At 38.6% G+C, this 23,708-nt stretch overlaps 1 protein-coding gene across 1 annotated transcript in view; it reads right to left on the bottom strand.

Moving 5' to 3' along the window:
• Positions 1-23,708, bottom strand: part of GARS1 (glycyl-tRNA synthetase 1) — a 40,375-nt gene that overhangs the window by 11,990 nt on the left and 4,677 nt on the right. The window contains exons 2-12 of the mRNA XM_073809792.1: positions 21,500-21,601; positions 20,506-20,608; positions 19,338-19,479; positions 18,057-18,145; positions 17,285-17,361; positions 13,781-13,926; positions 11,535-11,684; positions 8,736-8,898; positions 7,233-7,397; positions 1,289-1,401; positions 352-492 (exon numbers count right to left, since the gene is read on the bottom strand). Of these exons, the coding sequence (XP_073665893.1) occupies positions 352-492; positions 1,289-1,401; positions 7,233-7,397; positions 8,736-8,898; positions 11,535-11,684; positions 13,781-13,926; positions 17,285-17,361; positions 18,057-18,145; positions 19,338-19,479; positions 20,506-20,608; positions 21,500-21,601 (1,391 nt within the window). The remainder of the gene's footprint in view (positions 1-351; positions 493-1,288; positions 1,402-7,232; positions 7,398-8,735; positions 8,899-11,534; positions 11,685-13,780; positions 13,927-17,284; positions 17,362-18,056; positions 18,146-19,337; positions 19,480-20,505; positions 20,609-21,499; positions 21,602-23,708) is intronic.

Here is a 23,708-nt window from a genome sequence, read left to right as displayed (position 1 = left end):
TTCTTCTCTATCATTTTTACATTTATACTTACAACAATTACGCAGACGACTCCAAAGTTCAAAAAAAGAGCACTGACTTAAGAGATAGATGTAGTTTCTAATTACCTTGGATAAGTCTCCTCCTCTAAGAAAGTTATTGGGGAAAAAAAAAATCTTTATAGTCCATATCAAGTCTATTTCCAGGCCATAATGCCAAAATCTAGACAAACACAGTCCTTTAAATGTAGCCAAGAGATAGTACTTACCTGCAAAACATTTCTAAAGAAACTCATCTCACCCTAACTTTCAAAACCTGGCGGAGAAGACATAGCTGACTGGAGCCCATGTAAAAGTACACATCTTAAACCTTACCCTTTTTCATTCAGTAGTTTCTCCATTTCTGTAATGTAACACTCATCACAAACGGCAAGGTACTCCATCACCAGCTTTGCATCCTTCTTATATGCCTTGCCAATTGCTCCCTTATTAGGTTCAAACTGAACAACATTGACTGTTTTGTATGAAGTAGTCAAGGAATACAAAACTACAGAACTGCCTTCGTATTTCGGGAAATGATCTTGAGGACAAGCCATCATCGACTTAAAACAGCTATCAGTTCCCTATTGGTGTCCGAGATCCTCTATATGCTGATTTCCAGTGCAAGATGAAACAACCACCCACAGAATCATTCAGATAAACCTCAGTCAAAATAAGTAAACATCATCAATAAAGATTTTTTCAAAGTTACAGTGAGATAAAGGGATATTATCTAATCAGCAGTATAACCCAATACATAGCCTAATAACCTCTGAAAACAATTCATTCATCTCTCAAATATCTCAACATGACAGGATCTATTTCCTGTCACTGGCCTAGCCCTTAGATCAGCTCACAATCTCACTGGCTTGTAAAAGAAGAAAATTTCTCCTTTGATGATCTACAGATCAAGTGAACTAAATTATTTCATCTACCATAAAAGGCACTCATCTTTTAATAGAGAAAGTATTCACCAGGCACCCTTTAATTAAAGAGCATGTATGTAGATGAAGGTGTGGGAAATGGCTGAGAAAAACTGGTCAACATCCTGAAAGACATACAGAGCATTTTTCTTTCAAGGACCAGACACTGAGCGGGCACATGTCAGATTACAAGTAAAGAGAATAGGAAAGGAGCAATGAGATGGGTAAAATAATAGGTTTAAATAGTGCACAAACATCTCAGTTTATCCACAGAACAAGGTATAGACTTGGACTTATCCATTTCCAAGATGTTTACACTGTAGTCCTGAGCTGCTGAAGTGACCAGAAAGGATATGGGCTCTTTCAGAGGCTTCTCAGCTACGAGTGGGACTTTGGTGGCTCTCGCATGACAAGAAAGGTCATAACAGGAACGGTCAGCACATCCGACAATCTCAATCCAGCCCTAAGAAGACATAATAGAGAAAAACATTTGTAAGTCACACAAGGTTCATTCACAAATGCATGCGGACTATAGGTAACTCTTTCACATACTCAAGAATAATTCAATTACAGAATCTTCACTCAACTTTTATAAACGTTTGAAATGGGAATAGTTTTATACATCGGGTAGTAACACCCTTACAAAATATAATTCACACATGTACACAAAGTAGTCTTTTCATTTTCTGGACAGAAATATTTTGCCATATTGTGAATGTGGGGTAAACTAATATTTTCTAGGATTTAGTTATGGAAATAAAATGTGAACCAAGACAAAACTGGCAGCAGATCTGTTTCCAATTTGTGACCAGGATTCAAAATGAATCTGGCAAAATCCGCTAGGGCAACACTGTGTTACATACGGGGCTTTAGCATCCATGAATTTTGGCAAACTTGCAGGGGGGTTCCTGGATAACGATCCCCGACAGATACCGAGGGACCACTGTAATGGTTCTTCCCCCCTCACACTCATACATTTATGTTGTTAAAACTCTGGCTCAAATCAAAGAAGTAAAACCTGCAAAGTCATTCTTCTCTGTGCATTTTTAAGAACTGCCAAAGAGAAGGGCATGGCTGTTTCGGAAGAGCCCTACACCAGGCAAGTAAATCACATCCCTGGCCAGAATTCGACCTCCTGAATTCCACAGAGCGCACAAACAGCACATTCCCAGAGACTTCCTAGCGCCACACACACGAAGGGTTGAGGGGTCAACCAAGATCCTTTTTGTGAGTCCACACAGAACATATGCACCCACAAATCTAAACCTGGTGCTCACCTCAAAAAAAGGTTTGTGGAGAAGGAAAACAGGAAGAAAAACTTTCCTGATCTTTTAAAAGCATGGAAGATAGTTAAGAGGAGGAAGTACTTCACCAGTCTTTACCACAGATAACAACAGTTCATGGGTTAGTGACCCCATTAGCCACCTGAAAATCCCTTTAGGGTTCAGAGGTCAACACAGGTGACAAAAAATAAGGTCAACAGCAGCAGGTGGGAAGGCAAGGATTCACCAAGGGGATTAGCAACGTGAGAAGAGGAGATATTACAACAGAAATCATGACATTACAATAAAAGAGCAGCAGAAATAAGAACATGCTATTATGATGCTGTGGTGATGGTAAGTCTGAACATAGGTGACAAAGTTACGAAGGGCAACACGTGTGCGGGGAAATCCGTCGGGAGTTTGTTATATCACAGCATGCCCTGCACCTACGTCACTCAGGTTCATAACTCTTCGCCAGAAGACTCTTATGAGAAATTACAAAGAAAACAATATAGTGTGTATGCATTTTTCTGAACCATTAAAAAGGAAAGAGGGGCTTCCCTGGTGGCGCAGTGGTTGAGAATCTGCCTGCCAATGCAGGGGACACGGGTTCGAGCCCTGGTCTGGGAAGATTCCACATGCCGCAGAGCAACTGGGCCCGTGAGCCACAACTACTGAGCCTGCGCGTCTGGAGCCTGTGCTCCGCAACAAGAGAGGCCGAGATAGTAAGAGGCCCACGCACCGCGATGCAGAGCGGCCCCCGCTCACCGCAACTAGAGAAAGCCCTCGCACAGAAACGAAGACCCGACACAGCCAAAAATAAATAAATAAATTAAAAAACAAAAAAAAAAAAGGAAAGAAAGGTAGTTCTCTGGTGGCCTAGTGGTTAGGATTCTGGGCTTTCACTGCTGGGGCCCGGGTTCAATCCCTGGTTGAGGAACTGAGATCCCTCAAGCCACGCTGCGTGGCCCCCCCCGCAAAATTTTTAATTAAAAAAAAAAAAGGAAAGAAAAAGAAAAATAATAGATTACGATGCATCACAAGAAGGAGGAAATGAATAGAGTGCTAACGCATCCCATCAGCCTTGAAGGGTAAATTGAATGGACAGAGGACAGATGCTCAAAGAGGAAAAAGGAACTTTTTCTATGTTGCTATTTCATCGTTTTATTGACTTTCTGCCTCTAAAAAGTTTTGAAAAAACTGTTAAGTAGATTCTGAAGGGTGTACTTAAGTGTTAACACCCAATAATACAGCCAGCCCTCTGTATCTGTGGGCTCCGCATCTGCGAATTCAACCAACTGTGAATGAAACATACTCAGAAAAAAAAATTCCGGGAAGTTCCAAAAAGCAAAACCTAAATTTGCTGCGAATCTGGCAACTACTGGTATAGCATTTACATTGTGTTCGGTATTATAAGTAACCTAAAGATGATTTAAAGTATATGGGAGGATGTGCATAGGGTCTATGCAGATACTAAGCCATTTTATATAAGAGACTTGAGCATCCAGGATTTTGGTGTCCGTGGGGATTGTGGAACCAAGCCTCAGCAGACACCAAGGGATGACGGTATTCCCTCTGTATGAAGTGTCTACTGCTCTCAAAACTTGGCATCAGATAGCTGTAGTAAACACACAGCTAAGCCGGCCACAAATGTGGGCATTTGTGCTCAATTCAGTTTCCTACCCAACAAAAGAAAACTCAGTGAAGAACAGGTACTGTTTCGGTCACAGAATAAAACTTAATAACAGCATTTACTACCACAGGGGTGGCAGGTTCCACTTCTTGTTAACGCCTAAGTTACTTTTCAAAAGCAAAGTGTTTTCAAAAATTCTTAAGAACCTGTTATTTGAATAAGAACAAAAGAGGTAAAAAGCTTAGTCAAGTAGATATCTAGTTAGTCCTTCTCATGAATACTTACTTTTGCCTTTAATCAAAAGAGTTTGGGAAAATTCAACCATCACAACTACTAAGTTTTCCAAGCACAAGCTACCACATGGGGTATTTCAAATAAAGAGGCAAATATAAAACTCATATAAGCTCAGAAACCCCAACACTTAACAACAACAAAAAAACAGGAATTAAAGAAATAAGCTTAAAAACATGTAACTGGATCATTTGACAGTCACTAAAGATGTCAACTAGTATATCTATGCCCTTAAACATATAAACGTGCTCATTATCATTTACTAAAGATGTCAATGAACATATTTATGTACTGAAAGGTGACACTACAAAAACACGCCTAAGAATGGTAGACAACAACTTTGGGATCGTGGTTACCTCTGAGCAGAGAGAGGAAAAGGGTGGAACGTTAGCTATATCAGTAACTTTTTTATTAAAAAAATAAAATATGAAGCACACAGAAAGAAAATATTAAAGGCTTTAAAGGAGTTCTCCCCTCTCCTTCGAAGTCTGTTACTTCGGAGCTTCTGGTTTTGTTTTAGTCCAGTCTTCCAATGACCTTACACAAAACACTGTAGCCTAATCTCAAAGCTAGGCCCACATTTCTGTTTTTAAATTTTTTTCTTAATTCTTTTAGATTTAGGTATAATTAACATATAAGATTACCATAGTTTCAGGTGTACAGCATAATGATTCGATATTTGTATATACTGCAAAATGATCACCACAGTAAGTCTAGGTAACATCTGTCACCACACACAGTTACAATTTTTTTTTCTTGTGATGAGAACTCTTAAGACCTACTCTCTAAGCAAATTTCAAATATATAATACAGTACTATTAACTATAGTTACCATGCTGTACATTACATCCTCAGGACTTATTAGGCTCACATTTTCTGATCTCTCATCCTTGAGGGTTTGGCCACAGCTCACAGTAACACTCAGGAAAGGATGAGCAGGAATGCAGTAGGGTTTATGAAAGCAGTGTAGCACAATGGTTAAGAGCAGGGGCCTGGAGTCAGATAGCCCTGGCTCACACCCCAGCTCCACCACTCACTAGCTGTGAGACTCGGGCAAATTACCTAACCTCTCAGCACTTCAGTTTCCTCAGAAATAGGACCAATGCACAGAATCACTGTGAGGATTACATAAGATAATAATACACTTAGAACGGTATACAGCCCTTAACAGTTCCAAATATTAAATGAACAAGCAAATGAAATGTAGATTCAGAATCTAAATTGAGATAGCAAGAATTTGTGTCCAGGACTTCCCTGGTGGTGCAGTGGTTTAAGAATCTGCCTGCCAACACAGGGGACACGGGTTTGAGCCCTGGTCTGGGAAGATCCCACACACCGCGGAGCAACTAAGCCCGTGTGCCACAACTACTGTGTCTGAACTCTAGAGCCTGTGAGCCACAACTACTGAGCCCACGTGCCAAAACTACTGAAGCCTGCGCGCGTAGAGCCTCTGCTCCGCAACAAGAGAAGCCACCGCAATGAGAAGCCTGCGCACTGCAATGAAGAGTAGCCCCCACTCGCTGCAACTAGAGAAAAGCCCGCGCACAGCAACGAAGACCCAACGCAGCCAATAAATAAATAAATAAACAAATAAATAAATAAAATAAAAAATAAATCTATTAAAAAAAAGACTTTGTGTCCAGTTTAGCTTGAAATCTTCTCATACAAAACAGAAAATAGTTTATTGGCTTAATTTGAAAATGAAAAGAAATTCCAGAAAATGGAATACATTTTGAAGTTAATGATCACCTACAATCCAAAAATAATTACCACTATCATTTTAGCATATGTCAAGTAAGCCTGTGAAGAAAGTAAAGTAACAAGAAAAACCTAACAGATTCTTTCCTAATTCCACAAAGGAAAGAGAACATGTTAAAAACAGTATCAGTAACAGCCACTACAGGTATATGCATATCATTATGCATGTACACATGTGTATATGTTTGTAAAGCATATAAAATTATCTTGAATAGGGGTTGACAAACCAAGGCTCATAGGCTAAGAATGGTTTTCAGATTTTTAAAGGGTTGTTAAACGAAAACAAAACCCCCCAACCAAGAAGAGAGGCAACAGAGATCCACAAAGCCTAAAATATTTACTATATTTACTAAAGAAAACATTTGTTCATGCCTGATCTAGAAAAGAGACATGAAACACTTCTGGGGAGCATACAATAGGAAGTTTCCCTTTCTACATAACACACTTAAGAATTATTTTTTGCTTTCTGTTTTACAAAAAAGGGTCATCATTTTTTTAATGACTTTTATTTTTTATTAAAAAAAATGTATCCATTAAAAGGAAGTCACTTTAAAAAGTAAAAAGTGCAACCAAGGACATGTGGGAACCACGGACTCCTGGGCTAAAGTCTCCATATGGGTGAGAAGCCTCCCTAGCACCAAACGAGGGAGACGCCAGAAGGCTCTTGGCCCCCTTGTTTTGGATGCCACCCTGTTCCCACTGCCACCAATGCAGGAAGCATCTCCTATATCCAAATGCCTTTCAATCCTACGTTTCAGCACTAATGTTCATGTTTGAGGGTTGGGGGTGGGAAGCAACAGTGAAGAGGTAACCTGGAGGTCTTCTCTGAATTATTATTAAATATACAGAATTTGAGAAAAGGTAGTTCCTAAACAAGAGATCAGAATCTACTAGTCTATCCCCCAAATCTACCAAGTAACTCTCGAAACTAAGAGCACTATGACCTTCTTTACTCAGCCTCACCACCACGTCCAACGTTTGCCGGGGTCCTTGTCAGGAGGAAGGCCACCCCATCTTAGCTGCACTCAGGGATATTACCAATCACACTGCCCATACCAGGAAAGGACACACCAGCACTGCCCCATCAGTGGCCTTCTCTCGCTCTCTCTCACTCTTACTCTCTCTGTAAAAGCCATCCAAGTCTACAAAGGGCTTCTGGGACACAAGAGTAGACCCCCACTTATGAGAGCGCAGGGGGGCAACTACTTTTTCCATTTAGCTCAGGAAGAAATCTGTTTTTTTCTTTTTGTTCCACTCTGACATGAAACACACAAAAGGCAACTCTGATATCCATGCTTCTAGGTTAACAATGTGAAAATCACATGGTGAAAACCATTGCATTCTACTTACGTAGGATGTTTTGGATTCGGCATCCCAACAGTCACAGGCATAATGGGCCATCTCATTCTCCATGTGCTGTCGGAAGCGGAGCTTATCTGGAGATACGCCAACCTTCACGAGGTAGAGGTAGATGCGGCCAATGAAATAGCCTAACACTGAGTTGTTAATCACGCCCTAAAAATAAATGAATAGACAACTAAGTAGATAAATAGGCAAGCATCACGCAAGCAAGCATAGAGGAACGAACAAAAACACAAACATTAATGCTTTTGAAGGCCAAGGTACCATTTTCCATTGAGTTATTCATCATCTACTGAAACATTTTTGAAACACAAGGTAAGCCAATTTATCCAGCTTTCAGAACAATCTTAAATACCCAAAATGTGATCTTGGCTATTTTCAAAAGGTTTAACTGTCAAGAGAACAAGCAGATAATAATGGCGTCATTATTGGCGTCATCTTTCTACCATACTCACTGGGTCAGCAAAAATTCAGCCTAATACCTCATACCTTCTAAACCTACAGTGCTAAAAATGACATTCATAATAATGGTCCTAAGGAATTGTAAATATATTCCTTCTGAATTAGCAAAAGTCATAAGACATGTTGAGGGGATTTTAATGTACTCTTACCCACTGAAATTTGTGAATCCCACATAGTACATGTAATCTTATATTTTTAGTACAGGATCTTAGAAATCGTCTAGCCCCGTCTCCTAGTCCCTGCAGGGCTCTTTTATGCAAAACAACTGACAAGTTATCACTCAGCCTCTACCTGAATATTTTCAGACAGGAAGCTCATTGTTCCCAGGGCAATTCATTCCACTCTTAGGCAGCAGCTACCGTTGGAATGTTTTCACTCACTTATTTCTCCAAGCAAATGATCAGAGAAATTCTATTACAGGCAAGGCCTTACCCCAATTGCTATGGGTAATGCAGAAGAGTTTAAAATCCAGAGGGCTGGACTTCCCTGGTGGCGCAGTGGTTGAGAGTCCGCCTGCCGATGCAGGGGACGCGGGTTCATGCCCCGGTCCAGGAAGATCCCACATGCCGCGGAGCAGCTAGGCCCGTGAGCCATGGCCGCTGAGCCTGCGCATCCGGAGCCTGTGCTCCGCAACGGGAGAGGCCACAACAGTGAGAGGCCCACGTACCGCAAAAAAAAAAAAAAAAAATCCAGAGGGCTTGCTTTCTGTGAGTCAAAATGTCTCCCCCAAAGTATTATATACACTGTTAAAAGTCAGATTGACGGGGCACAGTTCAAACCAAGAACTTTTTTCCAAGTGCTCTGCTAAACATATTTTTCATGTTAGCCCCAATGGTCCGCACAGTGGCGTGTTCAGGTAATTTCCTCCCACTATAATAGTGTGTAATAAATACTGTATAAAAACACATACTGTATCAAAATAAAATGCCTGCCAAAATACAATATGTTGTCATCCAGTACACAGAATTTGCTAAGTGCCGAAAACCTGGAATAGGTATAATTTAAATTAAGTTACCTATGGAATCTTACCTGTTCAACAGCATCTCCTAGGCGCATTTTCCGAGCAGACTGTCCGCTGACCTGGGCTTTCGCTGAATACAAATACAGGTGGAGGTCTGCCACATTCTGGAACTTGGGATGGTCTTTCTCACTGGGATCTACAAAGTGCTCAATTTCTGCCATTGTGAATTCTCTGAAAGCCGAAATATAAGGGATAAAAGTTGCACACTTCACTATAAAAGACAATAAACAAAAGCCATTATTTTCAACTTCATTCTACAATGATATAGAATGATATGGAAAACAGTTTTAGAGAACAGATTGATACAGTTTTTTAAAGTTAGGAAAACCTGAGCGAACATCAGACACACACAAAAAATGGGATACTGAATAATGGCTTCCAAATAAAATGATTTTCCTTAAAGCATTAGCAAGTCTTTATAGACGTACACGAAATGAAGCTACTGATTATTTACTTTTCATAGAATGGGAAATTAAAAGTGAATTGAAATTATCCTTTAGCTTTTATAACAGTGTGATTTCTTCCTTTTTCTTGCTCTGAACAAGTAAATGACTGCTAATGGCACCATACAGCTGGTGTCTTGAGAGTAGCAGCTTCTCAAATAAAGTGTTATTCAAGGCAGAGGACATAAGGCATGAATTGAAAAAGCTAACATCAAGCTAACTGCATAATGATGAAATAAGTAGGCACACAGTAATGGTTTCCCAAAGAGATTTCCCTGAATGGTAATTTAGTATCTATTGGGTGGAAAAGAGTTTTAAGTTAATTTTAGGAGTCAAAATCAAGTCTCTCTTCTTTAAAACACACAGACAATTTACTAGTGCACTTTCATGATTATCTCAGATGTTTAAGAAGTAATGAAAAATTGCTTAAATGGCTCCTAAAAATACATGAAATGCATTGCGAAAGAGCTTTGATCTTGTTTTTTCAATTTTAGTTTTTAATGGTATCCCTTATTTGGTCCAGCAGCACCTATGTCTTGTCTTTCAACAGCTATCAAACATTCTGTGCGCATAGAAATATGAGAGAGAGAAGCATGATGTCTGTCCTCACACAGCTTCCAAGTGGGATGACAGCAACAGAACATCTAAAATAAGGACCTTGTCCAGAATCCCCAAATCATCTGCTGCCAGTCTTTCCATCTGTTCTGGAAGTAATCGCAGCTCAAAGACAGGAGACAGAAATCAACACTAATACTGATTGTATCAGCTGTCTGTTGTCTTTGAGTTCAGAGAGTCTACCTGGAACCCTGGAGATATAAAATAGACACAGGACTAGAAGACAGAGCCAGCCAATCAAAATAAAATTTAATTAAAAAAAATTTCATATGAATAATCCAATGCTCCCAACCTAAATCAAAGGAATCATAGCTATACAAAGACGTATCACCTGATAACTCTATGTCAAGAAGAAACACTAAACAAACAAGTCCTAGCCCTACCATGAAACAAAGGCCATGGGGATACTGACTCGTGGAAGGATGAGTGGATTTCCAGCCAGGATCTTGCAGAAGCACATGACAAAACCAACCAAAATCCAGATGGAATATTTTGAACTGAAAGTGACCAAGGAATAAAATGTCAGGAAGCCCCAAGAGACTTTCCCCAGTTAACTCCTGGGATTGCTCCTCTGTTCTGAGCTGGGTTTCCTATTTACCACTTCTTATTCCACAGGCCCCAGGTTTTGCCTTACTTCACGGTCCTTTATAATCATCCAACAGCTACTCTACTTGATGTAAATCGTCTCCAAAACAGTGGCTTTAGACAAGCTCAGTCTCACACAGCTTCCTCAGTATTCTGAAAGCATGCGTGCAGACACTACTGGGACAGAGGGGAAGCCCAGAAGCAAGACGAGAAGAGATACGAAGAAGCCCAGACACTGAGAAATAAAACAGATTTAAGTCTGACAAGTTTTTCATTGTTACAACACCTAGTTAAAGTTTAGGACTATCTCTTCTCTCTGCAGCAAGGTCCAGGAGGGTCCTCCCCACTCCATTTCTCTAGGCTGTGCAAGCTCCTTCCTCATGAAGGTCACTGGGGCTGTGGAAAATACTTTTGGAGTCTAAGAAAGTTAAGTTTACCTATATATCCCATTTTTATATTGAATTTACTACCTTAAGAGATGATATCAGTAAGAAAATGTATAGAAATCTCAAAAAACTTAAGTCATAAATATCTAAGTCATAATAAGTTTCTAAAGAAAAACGTAACTCAGAAGTGCCAGGATGCCTTCCTGCACATTCTGGATACACCTGATGAAGGGAGGTTATTACAATAGAGACAAGAGAGCATCTGAACTAGCATAGATAGCGGTAAGCTTGCTACCTGGACACTGTCATAAAGGTGCCCCAAATATCTGGAGGAACACCATCTGGCTGCTGAAACACCCTCACCCCAATACCAGCAATGCCATCTGCCCTGGACACCTAGAATGGCCCTCCTGCCCTAACCATCACTTCCTCCCCACCTCACCCTACATTCATCTATACCACCACCGCCAGAAAATGCCTCGGTGTAGACAATCAAGATCTTGCCATCCTCAAAACATAAGATGAACAAGGAGAAAAGATCATTTTGGATCAGATGTGAAACTTCAGCTATTCTTCACCCTCCTTCCTTTCCCTTCAAGTCCACTTCAGTCACTCAAAACTGTCCATCATCCCAGAGATTACATTTGGAGCTAACAAACAAACAACAAGTATATAATCACGTAAGAAGGAAAAAGGTTGTTGAAACAGCAAGCTTTTGTTTCCACTTCAATGCCAAAATCATTTACTAATTTCACCAGAAGAATAACATGGGCAGTACCTGACTCGGATCAGTCCAGATCGAGGGGAGATCTCATTTCTGAAAGAATTTCCAATCTGGGCCGCAGCAAAAGGCAACTTTCCTTGGTTGAATTCCAAAAGTCGTTTGAAATTCAGGAAAATCCCCTGTGCAGTTTCTGGTCTCAAGTATCTGGAAATTTAAACAAATCAATCTGTTATAAAGGAGGAAATTATGTGTTCCAATAAATCTGAAATTCTAGATACAAATCCTAAAAGTCCTAAATATACTATCTTCACACAAAGCTGTATGGGCCCTAAAAATAAAAAGAAGTTTTCGAAATAGAAATTTTCCTCAGTAGCAAACATTCTCAAACAGGTAATAGAGAAGGTATCAGGTGGCTGGCAGGGCAATACCACTGTTAGACATGTCATTTAATTTCATCACTCCAGTGAATCACACGTGACCTCTCTTACAGTATCTCTAAAACCTCTGATATTCTCCTGACTAATCATTTACTTTGGAGGCAGATGACAATTTTAGATCCTTTTGAAAATAAAGTAAGTATACCTCTGCTGTTAACCTACATATTAAAGCATAACCGTGGAGCTAAAAAGAAGCCGGTATGGGCTGACATTTAACATTAGAGCTCACTCATCACAATCATCACACCATGGCAAGCAATTTTCAGGGTTTTTCATATCATTTTCTTCTTTGTACCCAGAGACACAAAGAAACAGAGAAGTCCAGAATGATCGACTCTTTGTGGTACTTTATATCTTCAGCCAGAGGCCTCTTCTGTATTTCTCCACATTTCAAAAAGTTACAGTCACTCAAATATACCCTGAGAGCCATTGTTTTCTTCTCAATTTCAGAGACAATATTCTGGGCAAAACATCACATAAGAAAGCGCTCCCAACAGCCTACTTCAAAAGAAACGTTTTATGAAAACAACTTTAAAGTAAAGAAAAATTAAAATTTTACTCTCGTCTCACTCTTCTCTTCAACAACTCTTTTCATTTTGTGGTTTTTATCCAAATATAAGTATAGTTACAGTTAATATGTACATTTATTAAGTAGAGTGTACTAAATTATACTTTATACTTTTGTATTTTCTAAAAAAATTGTAAAATTTTCTCATATTTAACAGTTGCAGAGTATTCTACTAAAATAACCTACTTTACTATAATTTATTTAACTGTCCTGAAACTATGGGATAAATAGGTTATTTCTACTTTTCATTTATACACTCTTGGTAAGTATAGCTTCCTTTCCTTTGAGTTATTTCGTTAGATAAATTCACAGGAGTGGGAAGGCAGGTCAGAGGGCATGGCCCATTTTATGACTCTCTGTATGTATTGCCAAAATGAAAGGTTCACCCTTGGCCTCTTTCCACAAAATATCCTAAATCAACCCACTGTCTTATTAAAATAATTCCAATAATACATTCTGTCACAATTAATTTTTATTATTCTTTAGTTTCTACTCCAGGAAATATGATCTATCTAGCTTCATCTAGCAAAACCCATCCTCTTCCCCTAAAATGAGACCATGAGAAAAACACCTGAAGCTATGAGATGGAATACTTTGACTAAGTTTGTTAACAATGGACAAGGAATCTGGACATACAGATTCTTCTTCTGAATCATATTGTAAACTGCTCAGGTTTTCTTTACTCTATCTGTGAAAACCACACTTTAGCTTGAATCAGCAAACTAAACGTATCCTGTCCAACATGGTAGGTCACTAGTCACATGTCTATTTAAATTCTTAAAATTAAATAAATTTAGAAATTCAGTTCCTCAGAAGCACTAGCCCCATTTCAAGTACACAACAGCCCCATGTGGCTAGTGGCTGCCATACTGGACAGCAGATTATAGAATATCTCCACCACTGCAGAAAGCTCCACTGGGCAGTGCTGATCTACAACAAATGGTTTCCAAAGTCTCCTTCGACAGTAAGTTCAATGTCTTTCAAAATCGTTCTTCAACCCTCTCTCCTGCCCTATGCAGCTATAACTCCAAGATGTGATGATCACAGACTTCTGTGTTTATTTTGTGACCAAAAAAAAAATCATCATATATACTAAAAAATAAAAACTATATTCAGAAAGAATTAGAAGAAATAAAATTTAAGAATACATCTGTCATTATTTCTCCTTAATATATTTGTCTATACTTCCTACAAATCACTTTTCAAACATCTTCCTTCATGGCTGATATTGATATTTACCTTTTATTACAAGTAATTTTAATAACTTCATTACATAAACAATAAGTGATACATACCCAGGCATGTTTCCTCCAGGCCCAATGAAGGTCTTGAACATTAAGTTAAAAGGCACTGGAGGGGAAAGATCATTTCCAGTAGTGGGGGATTTTACATTATAGTTCACAAAAAGATCCCCCAGTTCTTGCTGTCCATAGTTATCGAGCTAAAGAATACATCAAGAAAATGATCAGTGTAAAAGACAGAAAAAACAAGGCATACGATAAAGTATTATATATAAAACCCCATCCATCATTAAAATTCACCCAAAATAAAACCATCAGAATTAACCTAACCTTCAAGATATTTACATTAAACCCATAAACAGTTTATACTCTTTCCATTTACCAACAGAGAAATGGAGTATCTTTCTGGGACCGACCTAAAATTCACACACATACCATTGAAAGATACAACGGTACAATGAAAGATAAGGTAAAATACCTCTTGTTCAATTATAGTAGTTACTGGCTGGCAAGAATCTGAATCACATAAATAAGTTTTCACAGTTGAATTTTACTACTCTGTACACTTAAGAGCCAGGTGCACTTCCCTGTCTATTAATTAAATGTGCATGTAACTTTCCTTTCCCACCAGATATTAAGTTCCTTGAAGGTAGAAGCTGTGTCTTATTCACTTCTGCATTTTCCAGGGCACTGCACATCCTATACATTGATATCAATGCCAAACCCTCTAAAATGATATATGAGCTCCAATTCAAAACCTTCAAATGACTATGACCAACCATCTAATAGTAAAGAATATTTAAAACTTAAAAAAAACACTTCTAATAGAAATAAAATAATTAGATAAATCAACTAATGAGTGATGGCATGTGGGGTCAGAAAAACCAGGGTAAATCACCCAACTCTACCACTTATGGGTTGTGTGATTCAGGATCAAGTTCCAACCTAATCTCTCTGAGCCTCAGTTTGCTTATCTGTAAAATGGGGAGAACAGATTCTACCTCACTTCTTAACCACAGAGGGTGAATCAATGCCTTTTATTTATTTTTTAAAAATTTTTTATTTATCTATTTATTTTTGGTTGCATTGGGCCTTCATTGTTGCTCAAAGGCTTTCTCTAGTTGCGGCGAGCGGGGAGCTACTCTTTGTTGTGGTGCGCGGGCTTCTCATTGCCGTGGCTTCTCTTGTTGCAGAGCATAGGCTCTAGGCACGTGGGCTTCAGTAGTTGTGGTGCACAGGCTTCAGTAGTTGTGGCTCGCGGGCTCTAGAGCGCAGGATCAGTAGCTGTGGCACACGGGGCTTAGTTGCTCCGCAGCATGTGGGATCTTACTGGACCAGGGCTCGAACCCATGTCCCCTGCATTGGCAGGTGGATTCTTAACCACTGTGCCACTAGGGAAGTCCGTCAATGCCTTTTATGTTTTTTTAATTTTTTTTTAAGTTTATTATTTATTTTTTGCTGCATTGGGTCTTTGTTGCTGCACGCAGCTTTCTCTAGGTGCAGCGAGCGGGGGCTACTCTTCGTTGCAGTGGGTGGGCTTCTCATTGAGATGGCTTCTCTTGTTGAGGAGCACGGGCTCTAGGCGCACGGGCTTCAGTAGTTGTGGCTCGCGAGCTCTAGAGCGCAGGCTCAGTAGTTGCTCCACGGCATATGGGATTGTCCCAGAACAGGGCTCGAACCCACGTCCCCTGCATTGGCAGGCGGATTCTTAACCACTGCGCCACCAGGGAAGCCCCCTCAATGCCTTTTAGATAAACTATCATGCTTCATAAAGCTAACAAGGAGTCACAGGCACTAACCGGTCCAGAAAATGCCATTATGTGCTGAAGCAACAGATGCACCTCTGGCCAGGGAATCCACTGAGGCCATTTCTGAGTATCAGGCCATTTCCATGGGTCCCTAACATTTCACTAAAGATTAAATTGACAGCTATATACAACTGACCCTTGAACAACACATAAAACTTATAGCTGAGCCTCTATAACTGCAGTTCCCCTGCATCTGCAGATTCAACCAACCACAAACCGTGTAGTACTGTAGTATTTGCTACTGAAAAATAGCAGAGTGTAAGTGGACCTAAACAGTTCAAACCCACGTTGTTCAAGGGTCAACAAAAGATACAATATGGCAAATCAAAACCCAAACTGTTCTCCTGGAACATGTATCTGAGATGAAACAGAAAGTGCTCAAACTATAAATTATGACTTAACAAAACAACTAATTACTTCCTGTCTCTGACAATTTATTTGGAAATGAACAAAACTGTTAAGATCAAGGACACTCAAAGACATGTGCACACAAAACCTTAATAAGTCTAAAATTCTGAACGGGAAACAGAATAATTTAAGGGTAATTTGAGGTGCTTTTCATTTCTTCTTTCTTATAAAGGTCATACCGTTGGAAAAGGAAGGAAATGAGAAATGAGGGTGTGGCCATAACAGTATCAAAGAACAAGAATTGATTTTCTAAACCATGAGTAACAACACTAAAGCAATGAGCTTCAAGCAAGGGATAAAATATACTTCACAAGGTTCAAAATAAAGTGGCAGATGAGTCAATAGCCAGATTAAGAGGTTTTTCAATTTAAATGAGGAAGGAGAAAATTTCTCAGCTAATGTTGGAAAGCTAGATACCACAGAGGAAAATCAGCATGTTTAAAAAAATTAGGGCGACAGTGGAGAAGTATCCAGTAATTTTCATGAGAGAAAAGCAGAGTTAGAGTCCTACATTCAGCCTCATTTATATACCAATGTAAAGAAAAAATATATAAACACAGCACTGGTGGTTGTTTTCTTTTATCCAAGGAAGTAAAAGAAGTTTAAGAGGTGAGCCCTGGTGGACCTCATGATCAAATATGGTGCTGGAGAAATGTACTTTGCATAAAAGGATGGATGAGGTGAGAAAGCAGCAACATCCACATACAGGCATGTTCAACTTCCTGGGGCAAAGGTGTGCAGTTTTCATCATATTTTTAATGTAGTATGTGACCTAAAAAAAGGATAAGAACTACTTCTGATATAGAAGGTATTTCTGCACTTGGTAAAAGTCAGAATAGACGATCTCAATGCCTTTCCTAAAACTTGTCAACTTCAATACAAGTTATAAAACTAAAGGTCTACAGGAAAAGCAGGGGTCTGCTCCATCAGGTTCTAAAAAGAAGCATGTAGTCAGGGACAGTGCAACCAGAAGCAGATCAAGTGGCTGATGAGACAGTGCTCATATAGATATCTGCCCTAAATCTCCACACTGAACGCTATCCATCATTAGACACTGTCCTGGTTTTTGCTATTAAATCCAGAAAACTGGTTTCCAAGGAGAGAGAACTAATTTCATGCCTATTTACATTGACTTGCTAGTTTGACAGAAATAAAGGTTAGCCACAAAAGGCTGACAGAGAAGAAAATAAAAATGCAAAAAGAGATGATATGAGGGACAGAAGGTAAACTCTCCTTTTTTTACTATTGTGACCAGGTTAGCACAATATGGAATTCAACAGTTATCAAATGCTGAAAGACAGACAGCACCTACCTGGGTTATTGCGATCTCTCAAGTACTCACCTGGGCCAAGACACTTTCCATCTCTGATTTCTTCTCAGCAGAACACTTCTTATCAGACATCAATTTCTGTAAATGAGCTATATAAGAACAAGTATTAGTACATGTCAATTTCAATCAATGGGAAAAAGGACAATGTACTTTTTTTAAAAATTTTATTTATGTATGTATGTATGTTTGGCTGTGTTGGGTCTTCGTTTCTATGCAAGGGCTTTCTCCAGTTGCGGTGAGCGGGGGCCACTCTTCATCGCGGTGTGCGGGCCTCTCACTGTCCCGGCCTCTCTTGTTGTGGAGCACAAGCTCCAGACGTGCAGGCTCAGTAGTTGTGGCTCACGGGCCTAGTTGTTCCGTGGCATGTGGGATCTTCCCAGACCAGGGCTCGAACCCGTGTCCCCTGCATTGGCAGGCAGATTCTCAACCACTGCGCCACCAGGGAAGCCCCAGGACAATGTACTTTTGAGTTTCAATGTTGGGCAGGTAAAAAAACGAAACTAAGGATAATGTTCTTAATTTATATGAATCCCATGGTTGATTTTACAGGGACAGTCATGATATTGTCTTGATTCTTTCCATGACTTAGAACTTCTAATTATCTGTATATAACTTTCTTTGTCAATAAGGGACTTGTTCTGTATACTTAAGATCTGTGCACTTTACTCTTTGTATGTTATGTCCCAAGAAAACATTTAAAAACTTGAGAAAAAAGTTTAATCCAAACCCTTTGTTTTGATCAATCCTACTTGAAAGGTTATTTATCTGAGATGAAGAACCATACCTTTCAATAGATGGTCAGCACGAAAACACTCTCCATTTTTTACATCTTTCACCATGAAGTCAGCAAATTTGTCTACATGGCCAGAAGTCCTAAGTTAATAAATGCCAAGCCAATTAGTCATTTTCATACAAATTAACCCATAAACTTTACCTTATAAGACTATCTCCCTTCTATATATTTATCCAAAGTTTACATCTGTATATCTGAAAGATGGAAGCTCCCATATCTATTATGAGATATCCCATGGTAGATAAAAATGTACACCAAAGAAAATTCTTCCTCAAATCTATTCCCACCCTCTCCCCAACTTCTTCCTCCCCTTAGGAAAAAAAATACTAACTAGATTACACTTTTCCACAAATTGTCATAAAGTCTGTGCTACTTTGCAGAATCAATAAATCCATGCCTATCCCATTATTATTACTGATCTAAGCAAAGGCCAAAACCATGGGGAATTTGACTAGCCAAGACTTTGTGATAACTCAGTATAGACACTGAACCTCAAGGAAAGAGTTTTCTGCCACCGAAACCTGGTTGGACACTGGCATCATCTCTGTACAGCTGTTAGTGGGGCAAGTAGTTAAAGAATAGGCTGTCCTGATCCATCATCAAGAATTCAACTTGTTTTAATTGGCTGAAACTAGGAGAGAGCCTAAACTATACAAATAGCGAAAAATAGCTCTTTAACAGGCAACATTAAATGAATGAAGTGATGCGATACAAAATGTAAGAATTCCTCTTTCAGTTTCGTATTTGAGAAATCCTGACTTGCTTTCAACAACGTTGGTAGGAATAATCTAAATTTTTGCATTGAAACATCAATACAAATAGTAGCATTTGATTTACAATATATACACACCTTTGCCCAGAGCTTCTATGAATTTATACTAAGGAAATAATCAGGATATACATAAAAACTCATCTATTGGGATGTTCAATGTAATCAAACATAAGAAACAACTTAAATGCCTACCCTCATGCACTAGTTAAGTAAATTATGGCACGTCATTAAAAATACTTTAGAAGAATACTTAATGACATAATGTTCACCTATATTATGTGAAAAAAAGCACTGTGCTACTAAACGCACATGAACTTAAAAAGACAGAAAGGATAAATACAACATTTTTAACACGGCTACCTGTGGGCAATGAGTATATATTTTCTTTGTTTTTCTTTATTTTCCAGATTTTCACAATGAACATGGGTAGTTTTTTTGAATCAAAAAGTTACTTAAGTATGCATATTCAAGAATGTCAACCCTCAAAGTAGAGACCTTACTTTAAAACTGGCTCAGGGGTGAGCATGGTGCAGTCAATCTCCAGAATCTGTTCCTCTTGGATAAAGTGCTGCCTCCACGTCTGAATAATATTGTTTTTCAAAGCACATCCAACTGGCCCAAAATCATATAGACCACTAACACCTGCAAAATATGACAGGAAAACGGGTACTCTACCTTGTCACTCTGCACGAATCAAAGCAAGCAGATGGGAGAAACTGATACTTGTAAGACTTCACATACTCCCTAAAGATGTATTCAAGTCAACACTTCAAATCCCTTAACACCGAAGCGCCTTATTTCCAGGTAGCTGACGGAAGTGAAACTAAAATGGTCTTACTCCATTAACTGCAGTATTTCCATATTTGAAATTTCAAGTAGGATTAGCAAAAAACTAAAAACAGAAGAAGTTCCTCCATATGTAAGAAACAAAATGAAAAAGCACATTATAGAAATCAGAAAATAATTTGCTGCATCAGCTGAATAACAATGATCTCAAATTTTAGCACCCAATTCTCTAATTTATTCTTGGGTATTTGAGCCACTATTTAAACCTCAAGAAGTAAGACATTTAGAGATCTGCTCAGACTAAAACTCAAATCAAGTTTCAGTGGCAAAGTACTGAAAGTCTAATATTGTTGCAGTAATCTCCGTTAACTATGAAAAATATCAGTGAATTATACTTGTCTACATAAATTCATAGTGTTCAGAAAGATGTAGAGATTTATCTGCATAGCCATGAAGAACGTTTTCTCCTGGCAGTTGCCATAATGAATAATCTAGAAAGTATGGTTTACCACTGCCCTTGTGGGGAGCGGCACAGTACAGTCAGCCAGTGCTAGAATGGCCCTCTACTGCTCTCAGGTCTTCACTGGCATTTTAAGAAGGGTCTGATATGTACATGGACACATCAAACAGTTAATATCTGGGCCTCTCCAAATTCCCTAAGTCTTAATGGAAAAACGCTATCTCCAAAAATAAATAGGGTTGAGGGAAATAAGAACTGATATCATGCCAAATGAATGACTCTAAACAAATGAAAGCAAGATATCTATCCCCTGCTTTGTGTGACCTGAAACTATTAGATATCAAGCAAGCTGTGGTTTTGATTTAAGAACAATATTAAAGCCACTAACAACACAGTTTTTCTTTCTCTCATTAATCCCCTACCTCCATAAATAGCAAAAGCTTGATCGTAGAAAAACCTCCTCTTCAGGGTATCTTCCATTTTCGCTCTGTCTACAACATCATCTTTGGGCTGTAACGCTAGCTCCTGTAAGGGATTTTTAAAGAGAAAATATGTGATTGAATGAGTGAGTGGGAATTTCAATTTATACATGTGAATTTACTTTATTCCTCAGCAGAATTCACTATAAATTTATCAGACAAGATTTTGATACCCTTAAAACAAAAGAAACCTTAGGGTTTTTTTCCCCTTTGAGTTACAGAAAAGATACTTTTACTTAATTATTTAGGAAAGTATACGATCATTTCCAAGATTACAAGACTAAGCTTACTTAGATGCAGATACTGATAAGCAATATCTGAATTTTTAGTGGATCCCTGTAGCAAAATAGCGACTTAAAACTCCAAACAGGAAATTCCCCGATGGTCCAGTGGTTAGGACTCGGTGCTTTCACTGCCAGGGCTGGGTTCAATCCCTGGTTGGGGAACTAAGATCCCACAAGCCATGCAGTGCAGCCAAAATAAGAAAAAACTCCAAACGATTTCAGTTTGTTGATGGGACGTTTATAATTTGAAAAGTTTGGAAGCAGGTATCAGGTGACTAGAACTTTTCCTTAAAAGAAAATAATTTAAAGCAGCATAACCATTATTTGCAGGTATAGGAGAATTCATAAAGAACACAATGCCTTCCAGGGAAATTCATGAAACATAACCAGTCTAGGATCTGAGTCTGGGGGGAGAAGGGGTAGGTCAGGGTTGAGGAAGGCTTTGTAGAGAAATTTTGAATTACACGTTGAAAGGATGAAGATGGAGTCTGCCAAGTAGAGGGGGAGGAGAGGAAGGCATACTGGATAAATAGAGATAAAGCAAATGTTACTTGTTCAGAAACTTTTCTAGGTCTCTCCTGCCCAAAGAGACTAAATAAAGATAAACAATCCTATACCTACTTACATTCCTTTTTGAGGCTCCTGAGACTCACCTTTGCTTCCAGAACCCTCTTCCGGGCTTTGAGCTCAGCTACTGCTTTGTCTACATCGACCTGGGGTGCTTTATCTTCTTTCAGTTTTCGCACAAGATCTCCCTAGCCAACAAAGAGACTCTGTATTCACAACTGGTTTCAGAAGTCAAGAAAAGTTAGGAATGGGTTTTTAAGCATGCCTTTTAAAAAGTATCCGTATAAGAATGAGGAAATTCAAATGTTTATTATGTGAAAGGTCATTATGAATAACTGTAGGTCATTGCCCTCAGCATTTATAATCTAGCAGAATATCCAAATACAAGTACATAAATAACTATGCTTGCAGGGTGATTATTACTGGTGTGTTTGTTTGTTTTCTTTGTGGGGAGGAGACAGATGGTGGAGAGAAAAGCATTGATAAAAAGTAAAGAGCAAAAAAAAAAAAAAAAGTAAAGAGCAATATAACTACTGAGAACACAGAAGAACCAATAAATAGACTACCCTCTCCTTGAATCCCTCTCCTTTCTTGCATACAAAAAAATGACTATCTTAGTTTTCCGCTTACTTCTCTGACCATTTCTTCTCAGTCACTACTGGCTAATCTTCCTCTGCCCTTTATTGTTGGAATTTTTTCCTTGCTACTTTCTTTAGACTACTTTATTCACTTCCAACAACCCTGTACACTGATTTTATTACAGCAATGTGGTGGAATAGGCAATCTGAGAAAACAAAACACTATCACACGGTCTGGGAAACTTCAAGATGAGAAATTAAAGTTATCAAATTAATAGAGCCCTTGGGTGCCCAACAGAAGCAACTGCTCTCTAAAGGAGTAGACCTTCCATAGGCCTTTCAGGATTTTCACAGATTAGGGTTACCAAAATAATAAGCACTAAACTCAAAATTTAAAAATCCATGAGGAAAGAAGCCACCATGTGTGAGACTCAGCAGAAATGACAAATAACAAAATTAGATCCTTTAAAAGTATTAGAATGACCAAATATACTTTTTAAATGCTCAAGATGTTTAAACTAAAATAAAAGGAGGAATCAACAACATGAGCAAAGAACAAGAGAATATCAGAAACAATCAGGGGACTTGAAAAAGAACCATACAGATGATCTGGAAATAAATCACTGAAGTTCAAAACTCACTGGACAGTTTAAATAGCAGATCAGACACAGGTGAAGAGAGAATTAGTGACCTAGAAGAACGACCTAAAGAAATTATCCGTGGATAATTTCCGTCCCATGGAATGTAGCAGAGAGACAAAGTTGAAAATACAAATGAGGTAATGAGACACAGAGAAGAGAATGGAAATGGGATAGATGTCCTCCTTATTCCCCTCTGTACTTTCAAACTAATTCCTCTTTTCTCCTTCTAAAACTCCAGCTCCTTTGAGGAGCCTGTCATCAACCTTTCTCCCTGTTGTTGATATTTTCTAAGCTCCTGCCTATTTTCCCTCATTCAATGAGTCCCCCTCTCCTGCAATTCATTCTACTTTAGAATGTCCCAGTTAGGAGGTGAAAAAGCTGTTTAAAATGATCTCAACCTAGAGCCTAACTCTGCTTATATACCATGAGAAGAATTTTCCCAGTTTTAACATACATGAATTCTCCAGGAATGCACCCAGGAAAATGTAATTTAAAGCAAGACTAAAATCAACTATACTTCAGTTTTTTTAAAAAAAGGAAAATTGTACCTTGCTTTGTTCAGAATTTTACAAAGTTGTTATTATTTGAAATAAAAAACAAACCATGTGACCACAGGCTATGCTGCCATCCTGAGTAAACAATACGGTATACCTTTATCAATGCGCACTTAGAGCAACTGCATTCACAGTAAACCTACGTAGAGGTATAAGCATCTGCTTAATTCAATATAACTTCCAGTGGAGTCATACCCCCAAATCTACATATTAAAATAATATCATTTTATTATAAATTACTTTTTATTTATTTGTATTACATTTAGAGCATTATGCGTACACATATCTTTCTTTAATTTATGTAGATATTTCATATGAATTTCATTACAGGGTAGTAATGGAGAATTCCAAAATATCTGGTGTAAAAGGGTACACTGGGTCTGATATAGTTGAGAACCACTGAATTGGTTCTTCCTCTCAATCTCTTACTGTGTACAAATAAATCTGGTCTGTTATTATACTAGCAGTTTTTATTCTATTATCTTGACCTCTCTAGCTAAAGCAACATCCTTAGTCACCTTC

The sequence above is a fragment of the Tursiops truncatus genome, chromosome 9, assembly GCF_011762595.2.
Source record: "Tursiops truncatus isolate mTurTru1 chromosome 9, mTurTru1.mat.Y, whole genome shotgun sequence".
Classification (NCBI taxonomy): domain Eukaryota; kingdom Metazoa; phylum Chordata; class Mammalia; order Artiodactyla; family Delphinidae; genus Tursiops; species Tursiops truncatus.
Note: the sequence above shows the minus strand (reverse complement) of the source record. Positions and strands in the feature narration are given on the sequence as shown.